The 13572-nt window shown below is 49.2% G+C and overlaps 1 protein-coding gene across 2 annotated transcripts in view; it reads left to right on the top strand.

Moving 5' to 3' along the window:
- CNNM2 (cyclin and CBS domain divalent metal cation transport mediator 2) overlaps positions 1-5873 on the top strand; it is a 137889-nt gene extending 132016 nt beyond the window's left edge. The window contains exons 6-8 of one of the 2 annotated variants that reach the window (XM_082854453.1): positions 777-842; positions 4636-4820; positions 5420-5873. In XM_082854453.1, the coding sequence (XP_082710579.1) occupies positions 777-842; positions 4636-4820; positions 5420-5629 (461 nt within the window). In that variant the 3' untranslated portion in view covers positions 5630-5873. The remainder of the gene's footprint in view (positions 1-776; positions 843-4635; positions 4821-5419) is intronic. The other variant, XM_082854454.1, reaches the window with a different exon arrangement.
- Positions 5874-13572: the final 7699 nt, after the last annotated feature.

Below are 13572 nucleotides of genomic sequence, written 5' to 3'. Positions count from 1 at the left end.
AGATGCAATGATAAGCACAGTAATCCCAAGATAATGTTTCTATTTATTAATGTTGATTGCCTAGAAAGACCCTACAGTAATCAGTTATCAAGACTGGCCCAGTTCTTTGTCAATTATACCTCAAGTTAAAAACAAAACAAAACAAAAAACCTGCCCAGAAAATGTGACCCCTGCCTGGTAGGGCATGTTGATTGACTCTGGTCTGCCATTCCCAGGAAATCTGTATATGATATTCTTTATTTACCTTCCTCTAATACTTTGAATTGCTATGGAATACTGTGAAATTTCAAAGCATCTGGTCAAAGTTACAATCAGACCAATTAAGAATGTAAATGAACTGAATGATTTTTTGCACAGATAGGGACGCTGTAGGCTGTGCTGTGAACAGGTATCGAGGTGCTGGCACAGGCAGCTTGGGTCATGCTCTCGGGGCAGCTGATGAACCAAGCTCCCCTTTTGCGTGGCTAGCTGTGATTGAAGTCCTTGAGAGCACGCTCTGAGCTATAAACTGCAATGGGGTATTACTGGCTTAAGAGATTTCTAGGTTAGTAAAGAAGCATGTGAGTAGGATTTCTCCCGATTTCAGCCTCCCTGTGTTCCTCTTCCTGGAAAGCAGTGTGTGTTCAGTTGATTTATATAATATCATATAGGCTTCTGCATTTCCGGAACTGAACGCTCCTATGGGTAGAACAGGTATCCAGTCCTGTCCCCTGATTACAGAGAGCTCCTTTCTTGCCTTTTGATATGGTCTCACCCTGTTTTTCTCCATTTTTCAGTTCCTTTGTCCCTGTCTCGTACCTTTGTTGTCAGCAGAACAGAGTTGTTAGCAGCAGGTTCTCCAGGTAATTCTGCATGTTTCCTTTTCATAATTCTGATTGCCTCCGTTGACCCCACCAAAGCCCAGCTGGCCGGGTCTGCTCCCTTTATTTGGTCAAGGCCATTTTCAGTTCTTCTTTGAGCTCTAAAACTCCATGGTTCTGTGACTAATAGTGAGCTATCCAGGACAGCATAAGCCCACAACAGATGCGCAAAGGGTTTGGGAGATGGGAAGGGAATCTTGAAACTGGGAAGGGGAGAGTGGGTCTGACATGGGTTCCCTGCGTGACCCATCCACACTGCTGACCTTGGATTTTCGAGGCTGCCCTTTGGTCTTTTGGTGACCTCAGCAAAGTCACGGTGCATGGAATTTGCAGAGGCCCCAAACCTGAGGATTCTTCTGCAGAACACATTCAGCCAAAAGGCTGAAGGACTATGAACTTGTCTTGGTGAGGCCCCCAAATCTCTGTTTCTTTGGTCCTTTCTGTGGCATCCATGTGAATGAGGTACATGTATTTCCACCCTTCCTCGGGCAGGTGGCCCCGCTTCTCCTGTCTGGCTGTCTTTGTTTTGAAATTAGTACTGTGCACATTCCTAACGAGCTGCTGATTATTGCCCTGCAGGAGAGTATGCTCATGCCTGGCTAATATGTCCAGCTGCTAAAAAAGAAAGGCAGAGGTTTAATCTCTCTTTAATTAAAATTGCTGGGCTTTCCTATTTGGTAGTACAACTTTTCTGTATTTATTTTGTTCCATACAGCTTATATTTTAAAATCTGACTGATGAGATTTGCATTTCATAATCCAGCTTCTGCAAAACTCTTAAAATGCGGATGTTCGGCAAAGGAGGCAATACTTGTCTTAGAAAGAAGCTAACATTCCCTCAGGTCTTTGCTCTTTAAAAAAATTGCGGGTGTTTGGGCATAAGATATTACTCATGGGGCTATTTGAATCAAATCCGCTGACAGAATATACATGTATACACATATATGTATACATAAATATGTATTTATGTGTATGTTTGTATTGTTTCCTCCCTATTTTATTTGCTGGCATCTGCTACCAATTTAAAATGTCACAGATGCTGAAGTAAAGCGACTTTTGGCCGAAACTCAGGGAAATGTCATTTGTGTCTTACTTTCTCCGTAGAACTTAGAGATTTCTTAGTTCTGCCCATTCCATCTGATCTAGTAATGAGAAAATCCACTTTGCGGGTCCAGGCCTTCGAGGTGCTGGCATTACAGTAATATGATACCTGATGAATGGGGGTTGAGCTACACCATTCATTTCCAGCCAGTTCCACACGGTGCCTGGTGGCTCTCAGGGAGGAGGCTGGGAATGTTTCTTTATTGTGTCTCTCTAGCTCACTAGCAAATGAAAGCATCCCTAGGTAGGATGAATGAAATAAGGCAAGACCAAAAAACAATTCTGAGAAGGCATAAGAGGAATTAAAATTGAAAGTCTTTTTCATAATTATTGTCATAAAACCTTGGCACATAAATTTGGCAACAAAACATGACCTGCACTGGAGGTGGCCACTTAAAGTCTTTGTCCTCCTTGGTATGAAGACCCGCACATCTCCCCACACGCCGATGAAAGGTGACTGTGCTGCTTCCTGTCGAGTTGCAGAAGAGGTCCTGGAAAACGGTCTGCTGCTCCAGACTGTGGCTGTGATGCCAGGCAGCGGGTTCCTGGCAAAGGAGAGGGTTTATCTCTCAGAAAACAGAGGGCAGTGGGTTGAGAGGAAGCTGACTGGGAGTCTAGATACTTTGGGAGACCAGAGAAATTGCCCTGTAATCCTCCTCAGGAGAAAATAACAGGAGATTGAGAAGCACTGCCTAAGGCCTCAGACGGCGATCTGGCCATGCACAGGGTCTGATCAGTAAGAAAACTGCCCTTTAAACGTTTTGTTTTTATAACCTTAAATTGTAACCCACCGAAGGGAACACCATTTCAGAAGTATCTGTAGATTTGGGGCTAAAGCCCAGGGATACGGTGGGATCCCTTGTTTCACAGACTGTTCCATCCTTCAGCCTGTGGGAAGTTATCCCAAGTACAGAGTAGCTTGATCCTGAGGGTAGGCGCGTGGTGGAGAGGTCTGGGATGACACTTATGGGAAAGAATATAATAATGTTAACAAGCCTCCTTTATCAGGCACTTACTGGGTGTCAGATGCCGTGCTAGGCACTTTATATACCTTATCTCATTTCGAATCTCCATAAGACCTTACGAGGTGGGTGCTATTCCTGTTCGCCTTTTACAGATAGGGACTCTGAGGCTTAGCAAAGTTGGGTCATCTGATCAAAGTTGGGTCATCTAAATAGAAAACATCTGATAAATTAATTTGCCTTGTTCTCGTAGATAAGTGGAAGCAACAAGAGGAACTGCTATTGAGTATAATTTTGACTAACAATGGAAAATTGGTTCATGACATGAAAATTGTAGGGAAAGTGGTTACATGAACATTTTAGGAGAAAGGGGACTCGCCATATGAGGTTCCTTGAGTACTTGCCATGTTTTGTTCTGCATGTCATATTTTAAGAGGGACTTTGCTGGGACTTCTTTGGAGGTCCAGTGGTTAAGACACTGCACTCCCAATGCAAGAGGCATGGGTTTGATCCCTGGTTGGGGAACTAAGATCCCGCATGCCGCACGGCGTGGCCTAAAAAAAAAAAAAAGAAAAGAGGGACGTTTGCTGAATGGACTCTCAGACAATGGTCAGGATGGGGTAAGTGGGGGGGATAAAACATGTGAGGTGAACAGTTGAATCATTTAGCCCGGAGAGGAAGAGACTTAGCTATCTTCAGACTTTTAAGGGCTATTCCAAGTAGCAGAGGAATGGAAAGCACTCAGTAGAGCTCCACAGAGTGGAGGAGAGTGAAGTTGGGGAAGCAGATTTTGATGGGTGTGATGACAGACTTTCCGATAGTTGAAGGGTGGGACCAGCTGAGAGCCAGTCAGGGATACATTGCAAAGAGGAGCCAACCATCAGGTGGGAGAACTGGTCCCCTTCAATCCCGTGACGTTGTGCAATTCAGCGTGGGCACCCAGTTGATATTTGTGCAATAGGTTTGACTAGAGAAGCAAAAATGGAAGAAGCCCTGGTGAGGGTGTGGGTTTTATTTTTAATGAAATTTATTAGAAGCTATGGTGAACATGCCTCTAAAAGCAGCAACACTTAGGCTCACCTGGATTTCCTTTCACTTTGTTTTAATGAAAGAGTACTGTCGATCTCATTGAAGACTCCCCCAGCACCTAAGGTGACTAATCAAACCGTCCCAGGGTTTGGTGTCTTCCAGGGTTCTTAACAATCCTGAGATGTCCTCGGGCTGCCTGACAGGGATTTTACTGGGGTCAGAGGCAAAGTTAACAGGTTTGGCTGCCAGGTATGGTAAAAGCAGACAGAAGCGTTTTGATCCCTTTAAAAACATGTACTCATTTATGAACGTTCAAGAGTCCTTTGTTTTTGCTTCTGGCAAAATAATGCAGCGCTGCCTTCCTACAGCCCATGTTTCGTATCAAGTAGCTTCTGTGTCTCGGACCTCACCTCCCCGGCCTGTGCTTCTGACACAGTGTGCAGCCACGGGGTCTTTGCTCTTGGAAACTCGGAGGATTGGGTCTGTTGGCGTGGACGGGGGCCGGGAACGTGTTGCAGGAGAAGCCGTGAGCGTGCTGTAGGAGACCCTGCAGCTGAGCTGCATGGCCGAGGCGTCTGGCATAAGTTGATTGAGCTTGTCTATTCATTATTATTGGGAAAATAAAGAGCTTTGAGTTGCATTTACCTCACTTAAAAGGCAGTTGGGTTTCTTCTCCTTTTCCAGGTGAAAACAAGTCACCTCCTCGCCCATGCGGCTTGAATCACTCGGACTCTCTCAGTCGCAGTGACCGGATCGATGCGATAACGCCGACGTTGGGGAGCAGCAACAATCAGCTCAGCTCTTCATTCCTCCAAGTCTACATCCCGGACTACTCGGTGCGAGCCCTCTCCGATCTCCAGTTTGTTAAGGTAAGAGGAGACAACGGCTTGGCAGGGCCCGGCAGGCGGCGGTCAGCTTCCACCGAGAGCGTTTGGCCCCGCGGCCTCTGCGCCGAGCCTGCCTCGGTCATTTTGCGGGTGCCCTGCCTCCAGCTCCTGTGCCCTGACTCTGGCTGGGGAAGAACATCGGTCTCCTTGGCTCTGTCCAGTGAGCTGCCAAGTCACATGTGGCTTTTTCAGGGAACGAGAGCTGGAGGGGGTAAGAAAATGAGTAAACGTTTCCAGCCGGTCTTCACAAGAGACGGAGCTCTTTTCTTAGGCTGCAATAAAGACAGCTTTGGGGGGGAATGAGCCAGCTTTAGCTGATGGAAGCCATTTTCTAGTCTCTGTGAAATGTCGAGACAGAACTTGGAAATGGCTTATATATATCAGCAAAAAGTGAATTGTTCACTAGAATCAACTTGAACTTTAAAAAGTGGCTCAGTTTATACTCAAGGATGGTTTTCTTCTAGAGCAGCTGCTAGGGGCCCTTTGGGGGATGTAAGGTGTAATAAATACCATATGGAGACAAGAGAGCCTAAAACTAAACATTGTCTCGGTTTGCTTTCTGTGCCGTCTCCTGGCCTCAGATCTCAAGACAGCAATACCAAAATGCCTTGATGGCATCCCGGATGGACAAAACTCCTCAGTCTTCAGACAGTGAAAACACTAAAATTGAATTGACTCTTACGGAGCTGCACGACGGGTTGCCAGACGAGACGGCCAACCTGCTCAATGAACAGAACTGTGTGACGCACAGCAAGGCCAACCACAGCCTGCACAGCGAAGGCGCCATCTAGAGCACCGGCCTCGGCCTCCGCGTCTGACCGTGAATCCCATTAGTGTGCGCTTGTGTGCCATGCTGCATCCTGCACCATCCTGAGACCAAAGACTTTGTCCCCTTCCTGGAAGCAGCAGAGGAGGCCGGGGAGGGCAGGAATGGAAACTGGAGACGTGAAATCGACAGCCAGGGCATGGCATTCGAGATTATGGAGATGAATTTCTTCCGCCCAAATAGAATCATGTTTATTTTTTCAGCTGTACCTTTTATCATTATCCACTTTCCTCCTCCCTCGATTTGCATGAAGTTGAAAATTGTTGCGATTTATTTTTTTCCGAGAGATCATGTTTTTAAAAAGTGTCTTTTGCAGAGTTTTAAATTGTTCTGTCTGAACTCTGCTGTGACCCCATGATGTAACCGTAGAAGGATGGACTTGTCCCTCCAGTGGCCTTCCTTGGCCCCCGCCCCAGGGAGGGGCACCCTTCCTCTGTGCCCCAGTGGGTGTCGCTGTCGAACTTCAAGGATGAATGACACAGACCTGCCCAGGCTGTTGGCCCTAAAGGGTGGAGCCTGCACAGGGACCTGCAGCCTCTCTGAGCTCAGTGTTGTTTTAAGTTAATGTTTAACGGTGTCCCTTTCCCTCAGAAAGGTTTAACGTTTGCTTGGAATGTGATTTTGCTCCCACTCTAAGGAATTTTTATCACCAAAATGAATGTTAATGGATTTTAAACCTATGGTTTATCTTTGCAAGAGGCGAGGTGGCTTCACCCCAACATTCCCACAGCCTGGGGCCTCCAGCTCAGCCAGGCCTCTTCCGCCCCAGCTTACAGAGCGCCGTCACCCACCGCCCCGTCCTTGCTCTTGTTAACCCACGATGCTGCTACACAGATGCCAAATGGAAATCTTCCACAGGGCCCTCGAGTAAACTCGTGGTGTGGAGTCCACGCTCCTGCCCTTCCCGCTGGGATGTATGTCATTGTCAGAAAAGGAGTCGGACCTTCCAGCTGTGCTCTGTGCACCCTGCCGAGAAGGCACGTCTAGGCCCATGTGTCTAAAGGAGGGAACACTGGGGACTGCCGGCACCTGCCCCCTTCCCCTGTCCCTGGGCCCGCGGGGCCCAGCAGTGGCTGTGTCCCCGCCTGAAGACCTCTGTGTCTCCCACCTCAGACGTGGTCCACGCCAGAGAGGCTGCCCATACAGCCAGGGTCAGTTTGGCCCCAAACAGGGATTCAGAAACCAAATGTGTGTTGTGGCCATTTCATGTGTGTCTCTGTCTTATTTTACTATCAAATTCATCACGTGTAGTGAAATTAATGTCAGGAGGTATTTCTTGAGTGACTGAATTCCTAACTCTTTTATCTGTGTTTTAAGTGTTAACCCAAGGGATATGTGCATTTTGTCGGCAACATTCGTACACTGAAATGACTTCCTACTGACCACAGTTTTCGTATAGACCTGTCAGTCCTCGCTGCGTCCAGTCACTAGGTGAGAAGATAGCATCTTCTCCACTGGGTCTCACTGCACGAAGGGAAGCCCTGGGGCTAAGCGGCAGTTTCTTCTCCTTCCTCCAGGTAGGACTGTGCACCCCAGGCTGCGCGCTGGCTGGCGGGTGGGAGCTGCGGTTGGGAAAGAACCAGCAACACGCTGGGCTTGCCTCCCGGTGAGCAGCTCGGTGGCTCCAGTGTCATGTGCGCACCTGGCGCAGTGTTTCCCCTGGAATGTTGGTCCTGGAGCATCTTCCTCAGAAGGTGCCGTGCCCCTTAGTGAGGGAAGTACTGGTCTCACCTGGTAGAAGTCACCAGGTGCCCCCTCAAGGGGCTGAGTGGCCTGCTGCTGGCACCCAAATCAGAGCACCGTGGGATGGTGCTCCCACCGCAGAGCTTGACGTTAGTGGGACCCTGTACTGTGAGTATTTGCTTTTATAAACAAACCCATCCAAGTGTAAAGGTCTCACTTTCCTAAGATGCGTCTAGCTGAGCACAGCGTCAGTATGACATGACACGGGAACTGGGATCATCTGTAGGGGGTGCAGAAGTGAGAGGAGAGTTCCCTGTAACAGAGTGAAACCCGGGCCTTGCTAGGGGAGGAGGCTTCTGCCCCAGCCAGCACGCCACGCTCTGGGCCGGGACAGCAGTGCCATCCCTGTGGTCTGGTGCAGCCGGGCTGCCAAGCCGTGGTTCCTCTGGCCTCCCGGATCTTCTCCCGTCAGCTTCCCCTGGCCTATCTGCTTTGATCTGCCTCTCCACACGCAGTCCGTCTCCGGGCGCCTTGCTCCTGGAAGGAGCCTCTGGAATCACAGTTACTGTGCTGGATCTTTTTTGGAGCCCCACTGCTGCTCTGTGAATCCTAAAGCCCTTTTGAGAGGATTCCAGCTGCTGGCTCCTTGACTTCAGGGAGAAATGGTTAACGTTTCCCTACTGTCTTACCTGCTCAGTGCGTGGCTTTTTGAAAAGTCCTCTCTATAAAGGAGCTGGCATGGGGGGGCTTTGCAGTAGGGCTCCTGGAGGACGAAATTTTAGCCTCCCAAGTTCGTATTTATTTTCTATAAACTACTCTTTACCTTTGATTTTTCACACTGTTTTATAACAACAGGGAGTCCCAAGTAAGTCCTGTCTGGTCCCTGAACGAATGAAGGCTAACATTTGGCTACAGTTATATCTGCTTTGGGCAAGGCCCAAGACCCTTCAGATGGTAACACTCAGTATCCGAGCGGCAGATTCCTCTTTCAGGCCCCCCACTTTCCTTCTGGAAACTAACTTCAGGCTGTTGAAGGAGAAATGCTGGCTCATGGCTTCTGTGGAGCAGCAGGAGAATGATTTGGAGGAGGTCTATGCGGTTCATGTCTACAAAGTAAATGAGAGCAAGGCAGAGAAAGACCATCAAATAGTTGAGATCTTGATGTGCAGCGGCCCGTCCTCGGCACTACTGGTGGGTCGTCCTCTCCTAGGGCTGCTGGCTTCGTAAGCGTGGGGAGCGGGCTGCGGAGCAGACACAGGGCCCGGGGTCCTGAATTCTTTGGGAGCCCCGTTGTCAGGCCAGGGCCTCGCTCTTCTTTTCAGTGGCCCCTGCTGCAAGCCCTGGCTCTGGGGGACCAGACAGGGCCTCCCCCTCTCCTAAGCAGCCACTCTGGCATCCTGAAGCTTCCTCCTGGAACTGGATTCCTAGTATCCAAGTGTTCCTGGGACAATCTGCTTTCTCTTCATAAATGAGGGAGACTTTCTTCCTACTGCTTTAGAGTTTCCCTCCCTTTAATTCTCTGTTTCACGTGCATCAGGCAAGTCTAAAATCATATGTTGAAACTCTTAGGAAAACAGAACCTTAAGATTTGTGCATGGAAACTGAGATGTTAATCAACTAGCTTAAGCCTTGGTTCTTACATAATTTGAATGTGAAAGGGCACCCCATGTAACTTTTTTCCCCTCCTTCCTCACCTCACTTCTGGAAGAGAGCTCAGTGCCCATGCTGACAGTGTTGTCTTCCCCAAGTGGGAGGAGTAGGGCATCTTGCCATTTTCTAATATTTCAAGGAGCTTTTGTGCAAATGTTGAATGCAAAACTTCACACTAATATGGAACATTAACTGTGAATATATTTACTTGTGCTATCCCCAGTACCACACAACTAAAGGTCCAGCTTTTCCAAGGCTAGGAAAACAGTGCTAGATACAAGTAGAATTGCATTTCCCTTAGGAAATGAAGCAACGGGAATTTGGGCTTAGCAGGGACCATGAACTTCTGTCCTCAAATTACCTCAGGTTGAGGAGCAGACCTAAGTAGGCCCTGGCCAATTGAACCTGTGTCTTGGCTGGTCAAAAACAAAAACAAAACCCAACCCTGTCATCTTCTGAAAAACCAGCCAGGGATCTGACCATCTTTGCCTTGCCTGGGCCAGGAGAGCAGGATTCCTCCAGTGTTCCCCGGGGCCCGGCCCAGGCAGAGGACTCACCTGGGCTGGCACAGGAAGGTGCTCACCTTGTTCCCTGGGATTCTAAGCAGGAGGCCACCAGGGAGGGTTGGCTTGTGCATGTCACATGACACAAGCTCCTTGCTAGCAGGAGAGCAGGAACTGTTCCCCTCTCAGCTTTGATCCCGGAGACGTTTTTCTTGCGGAGCGTTGAAGACCGCGAGGCTGGGCTGGCAGTTCAGGGAGCAGAGGCTTCTGAGGCTCTTGTCCTGGGTCAGGTGCGGTTCTATTCCAGCCTCTGGACTAGTGGTGCTTCTGTCCAGCAAGGGCATCTTGGTGGGTTGCAGGTTAGCCCAGAATTAGGAGGGATTTAGAGAGTTCAATATGGAAGTGATCTGGGGATTCAGAAACTTTTCCCATGTAAATGGATCAGTGAGCAACCTACTCAGTGGATTTTTATACCTCAGGGCCATTTGCAAATCTTTATCTTTCCACGTTTCTTTTGTATTTGCGTGGGCTGATAGGAGAGATGAGTTCGGAGGGTTCTAGGATGATGTTTGTTCATTTGCCTCGGTTTGCGGATGTGCGGGGCACCTGCACCAAGCTCGCTCAAGGCTGTGGCAGTGGGCCTTCCTCCTCCGGCACACGCGGGCACCCTTCCTGCAGGGAGTGCTTACGCGCTGCTTTTCCTTCTGCCCTGCCTGAAGATGCCAGAGCCCCTGGTCAGCCCTAAGAACAGGAGGAAGATGGCAGTTCACAGCAGCTGCAGAGCTCAGAGCAGCTTTCCTCCCACTGTCTTGGGCTGGGGACCTTCTTTGCTCTTCAGACCTTTGCGGTTGTCTCGGCTCAAGTAAGCTTTCTCACTGTATGGGTTAGAGCCACTGAGCTCATCTCAGAAGAATTGTTTTAAGTATCAGGCTGTACTTGAAGCAACATGGAAACAAAGGTTCTAAATGGCAAGAGAGTAAAGTTCTAGGAGCTTGTATGCCGAGGTTTATATGTACACAGAGCCAACACGTACCATAAGACTTGAGTGAGTACACATTTTCAAGTTTCCATACCCACTGGGTGTTAAACATAAATTGGAGAATGACTGGGAGTATTGTTTTGCCTCGCTTGGCAGGGTATCTTCCAGCCTTTGCCCCCATCTGACCAACACGGATTCACTCGAGAAGGGGTTTCTTTTGGGGCCAGCTTCCTCTTCAGACTCACCCTGGAGAGAACTATCAAATGGACCTGGTGGGCCTTGAGTGCCTGCCGTTTTTGTTGGAGACCCAGGCCCCTTGGATATAAACAGCTGGTTTCAGGCTCCCAGAGCAGAAGGGAGAGGGAGAAAAGTAAGGCCTCAGGACTCTTGTTCCCCAGAGAGCCCCAGCCTCGCTCCTGATTCATTACTCCCCGTGTCTAAAGTCTACTGTGAAGGTGGAGTGTGTCAGTCCGTTGACTTTTCTTGTTTCTGGAGTCCTTTTAAGTCCACAAATGTATATGCTTTATTTTATATTATTATTTATTATGTACATATGCCTCCACTGTTAGTACGTCGTCTATGACTAAGATGAGATCTGCTCTGGAGCCCCTCATCCATGGAGCCTAGGGTTCTGTTGTCTTTTAAAGTGGGTGAGAACGAGCGGTTTTGCTTTTGTCTTAAACAGGTTGCTGCTCTTACGTTGGTCCTAGTGTCCCGGCCCCTGTTATTGGGCCACCTCTATTCCTGATGGCAGGTGTCTGAGTTGGGCCCACCTCTATTCCTGATGGCAGGTGTCTGAGTTGGGCCCACCTCTATTCCTGATGGCAGGTGTCTGAGTTGGGCCCACCTCTATTCCTGATGGCAGGTGTCTGCGTTGGGCCCACCTCTATTCCTGATGGCAGGTGTCTGCGTTGGGCCCACCTCTATTCCTGATGGCAGGTGTCTGCGTTGGGCCCACCTCTATTCCTGATGGCAGGTGTCTGAGTTGGGCCCACCTCTATTCCTGATGGCAGGTGTCTGAGTTGGGCCCACCTCTATTCCTGATGGCAGGTGTCTGAGTTGGGCCCACCTCTATTCCTGATGGCAGGTGTCTGCGTTGGGCCCACCTCTATTCCTGATGGCAGGTGTCTGCGTTGGGCCCACCTCTATTCCTGATGGCAGGTGTCTGCGTTGGGCCCACCTCTATTCCTGATGGCAGGTGTTTGCGTTGGGCCCACCTCTATTCCTGATGGCAGGTGTCTGAGTTGGGCCCACCTCTATTCCTGATGGCAGGTGTCTGCGTTGGGCCCACCTCTATTCCTGATGGCAGGTGTCTGAGTTGGGCCCACCTCTATTCCTGATGGCAGGTGTTTGCGTTGGGCCCACCTCTATTCCTGATGGCAGGTGTTTGCGTTGGGCCCACCTCTATTCCTGATGGCAGGTGTTTGCGTTGGGCCCACCTCTATTCCTGATGGCAGGTGTCTGCGTTGGGCCCACCTCTATTCCTGATGGCAGGTGTCTGAGTTGGGCCCACCTCTATTCCTGATGGCAGGTGTCTGCGTTGGGCCCACCTCTATTCCTGATGGCAGGTGTCTGAGTTGGGCCCACCTCTATTCCTGATGGCAGGTGTCTGCGTTGGGCCCACCTCTATTCCTGATGGCAGGTGTCTGAGTTGGGCCCACCTCTATTCCTGATGGCAGGTGTTTGCGTTGGGCCCACCTCTATTCCTGATGGCAGGTGTCTGAGTTGGGCCCACCTCTATTCCTGATGGCAGGTGTCTGAGTTGGGCCCACCTCTATTCCTGATGGCAGGTGTCTGCGTTGGGCCCACCTCTATTCCTGATGGCAGGTGTCTGAGTTGGGCCCACCTCTATTCCTGATGGCAGGTGTTTGCGTTGGGCCCACCTCTATTCCTGATGGGAGGTGTTTGAGATGAGGATGGAGGCAGGTCTTTACTTCACGGCAGGGCCTCTCACGTACCTCCGTGAAATACTTTAGAGGTGGTTTCCTGGTGACTGGGTCTATTCTCTGGGTAATGGTACAGCGTGGCTGTGAGGACACAGCCTCCTTCCTCACTCCCACACTCCCAAGCCAGGTTGGTGGCCTGGTCCCACAACAGTGATGGTCTCTAATTCCCACCTTGGACTGCAGAATCCATCTCTCTGGACCATGGAAGCTGCCTGCCCACCTGGGCTTCTAATATGCCTTTTCTTGGTTTTGAGGCCCAATGCCAACACTGCCTTGGCGCCTCAAATAAGACCCTGCTTTGAGTCTGATTTCCATCCTCCTTAGCCTTTACTCACTGTATCATAGTGTACATTTCATGCTTTGTAGCAGTGAAGTTTTCTGAACACAGTATCCAGAGCTGTGTATATAAACCTAAATAAGCACAAATGACATGTATAGGTTTCGTGAGCTGATTGTCATAATGAATGCATTTTATAATTCAAATGATGTTGTAGATTTACAATCTCTCCTATTTATTTTGTATCAATTTATTTGTAAATTTTGTGATTGTTTTAAAAGGTTTTTGTTCATTTCTATTATTCTGTTTAGATAAATGATTTCTGTTCACCCTTCTAGCGAATGTGTGTTCCCTCTTTCCCCTGTCACCTGTGCAACACTGACCTCGGTCCCCTGCCTGGTGGGAAAGCTGGGATAGGTGGTCGGCATGGCAACACAGCAGAGCGTTTCCTTTGGACGTACACCACCAAGTCTTATGTTAAAAGGGAAGCGGGAGCTAGAACTGAGCCTCCGACTTCCAGCCTGGTGCAGCCAATGCCAGGGGTGTGTTCTCTTTTTTGAGGATTGTAATCTGTCCCCCATCAGTTCATTTTAGATAAAGACACTGGGGCTATCCACTCAAACTGCCCCAGACATTTGCCACTCAGTCACTAATAACACACACTTCAGCTGGCATATCTCTAAGCTGTTTTTTCCTAGGCAAGACCAGAGGCCTCACTCAAGCCTCTCAATTGGCTCTTAAAGATGAAAATGGCTCTGCAGATCCTTCTCTGCGATGGGAAGCCTAGGAGAATGGTTGCAGCAGGCACAGATGGTCCACCCTCAAGTTAAAAACACTGGGCATTGAGTGTGGTGAGTCATGGTCAGATGC

The sequence above is a fragment of the Leucopleurus acutus genome, assembly GCF_964270905.1.
Source record: "Leucopleurus acutus genome assembly, chromosome: 14".
Lineage (NCBI taxonomy): Eukaryota > Metazoa > Chordata > Mammalia > Artiodactyla > Delphinidae > Leucopleurus > Leucopleurus acutus.
The sequence above is the reverse complement of the archived record's forward strand: the minus strand, read 5'-3'. Positions and strand labels throughout refer to the sequence as shown.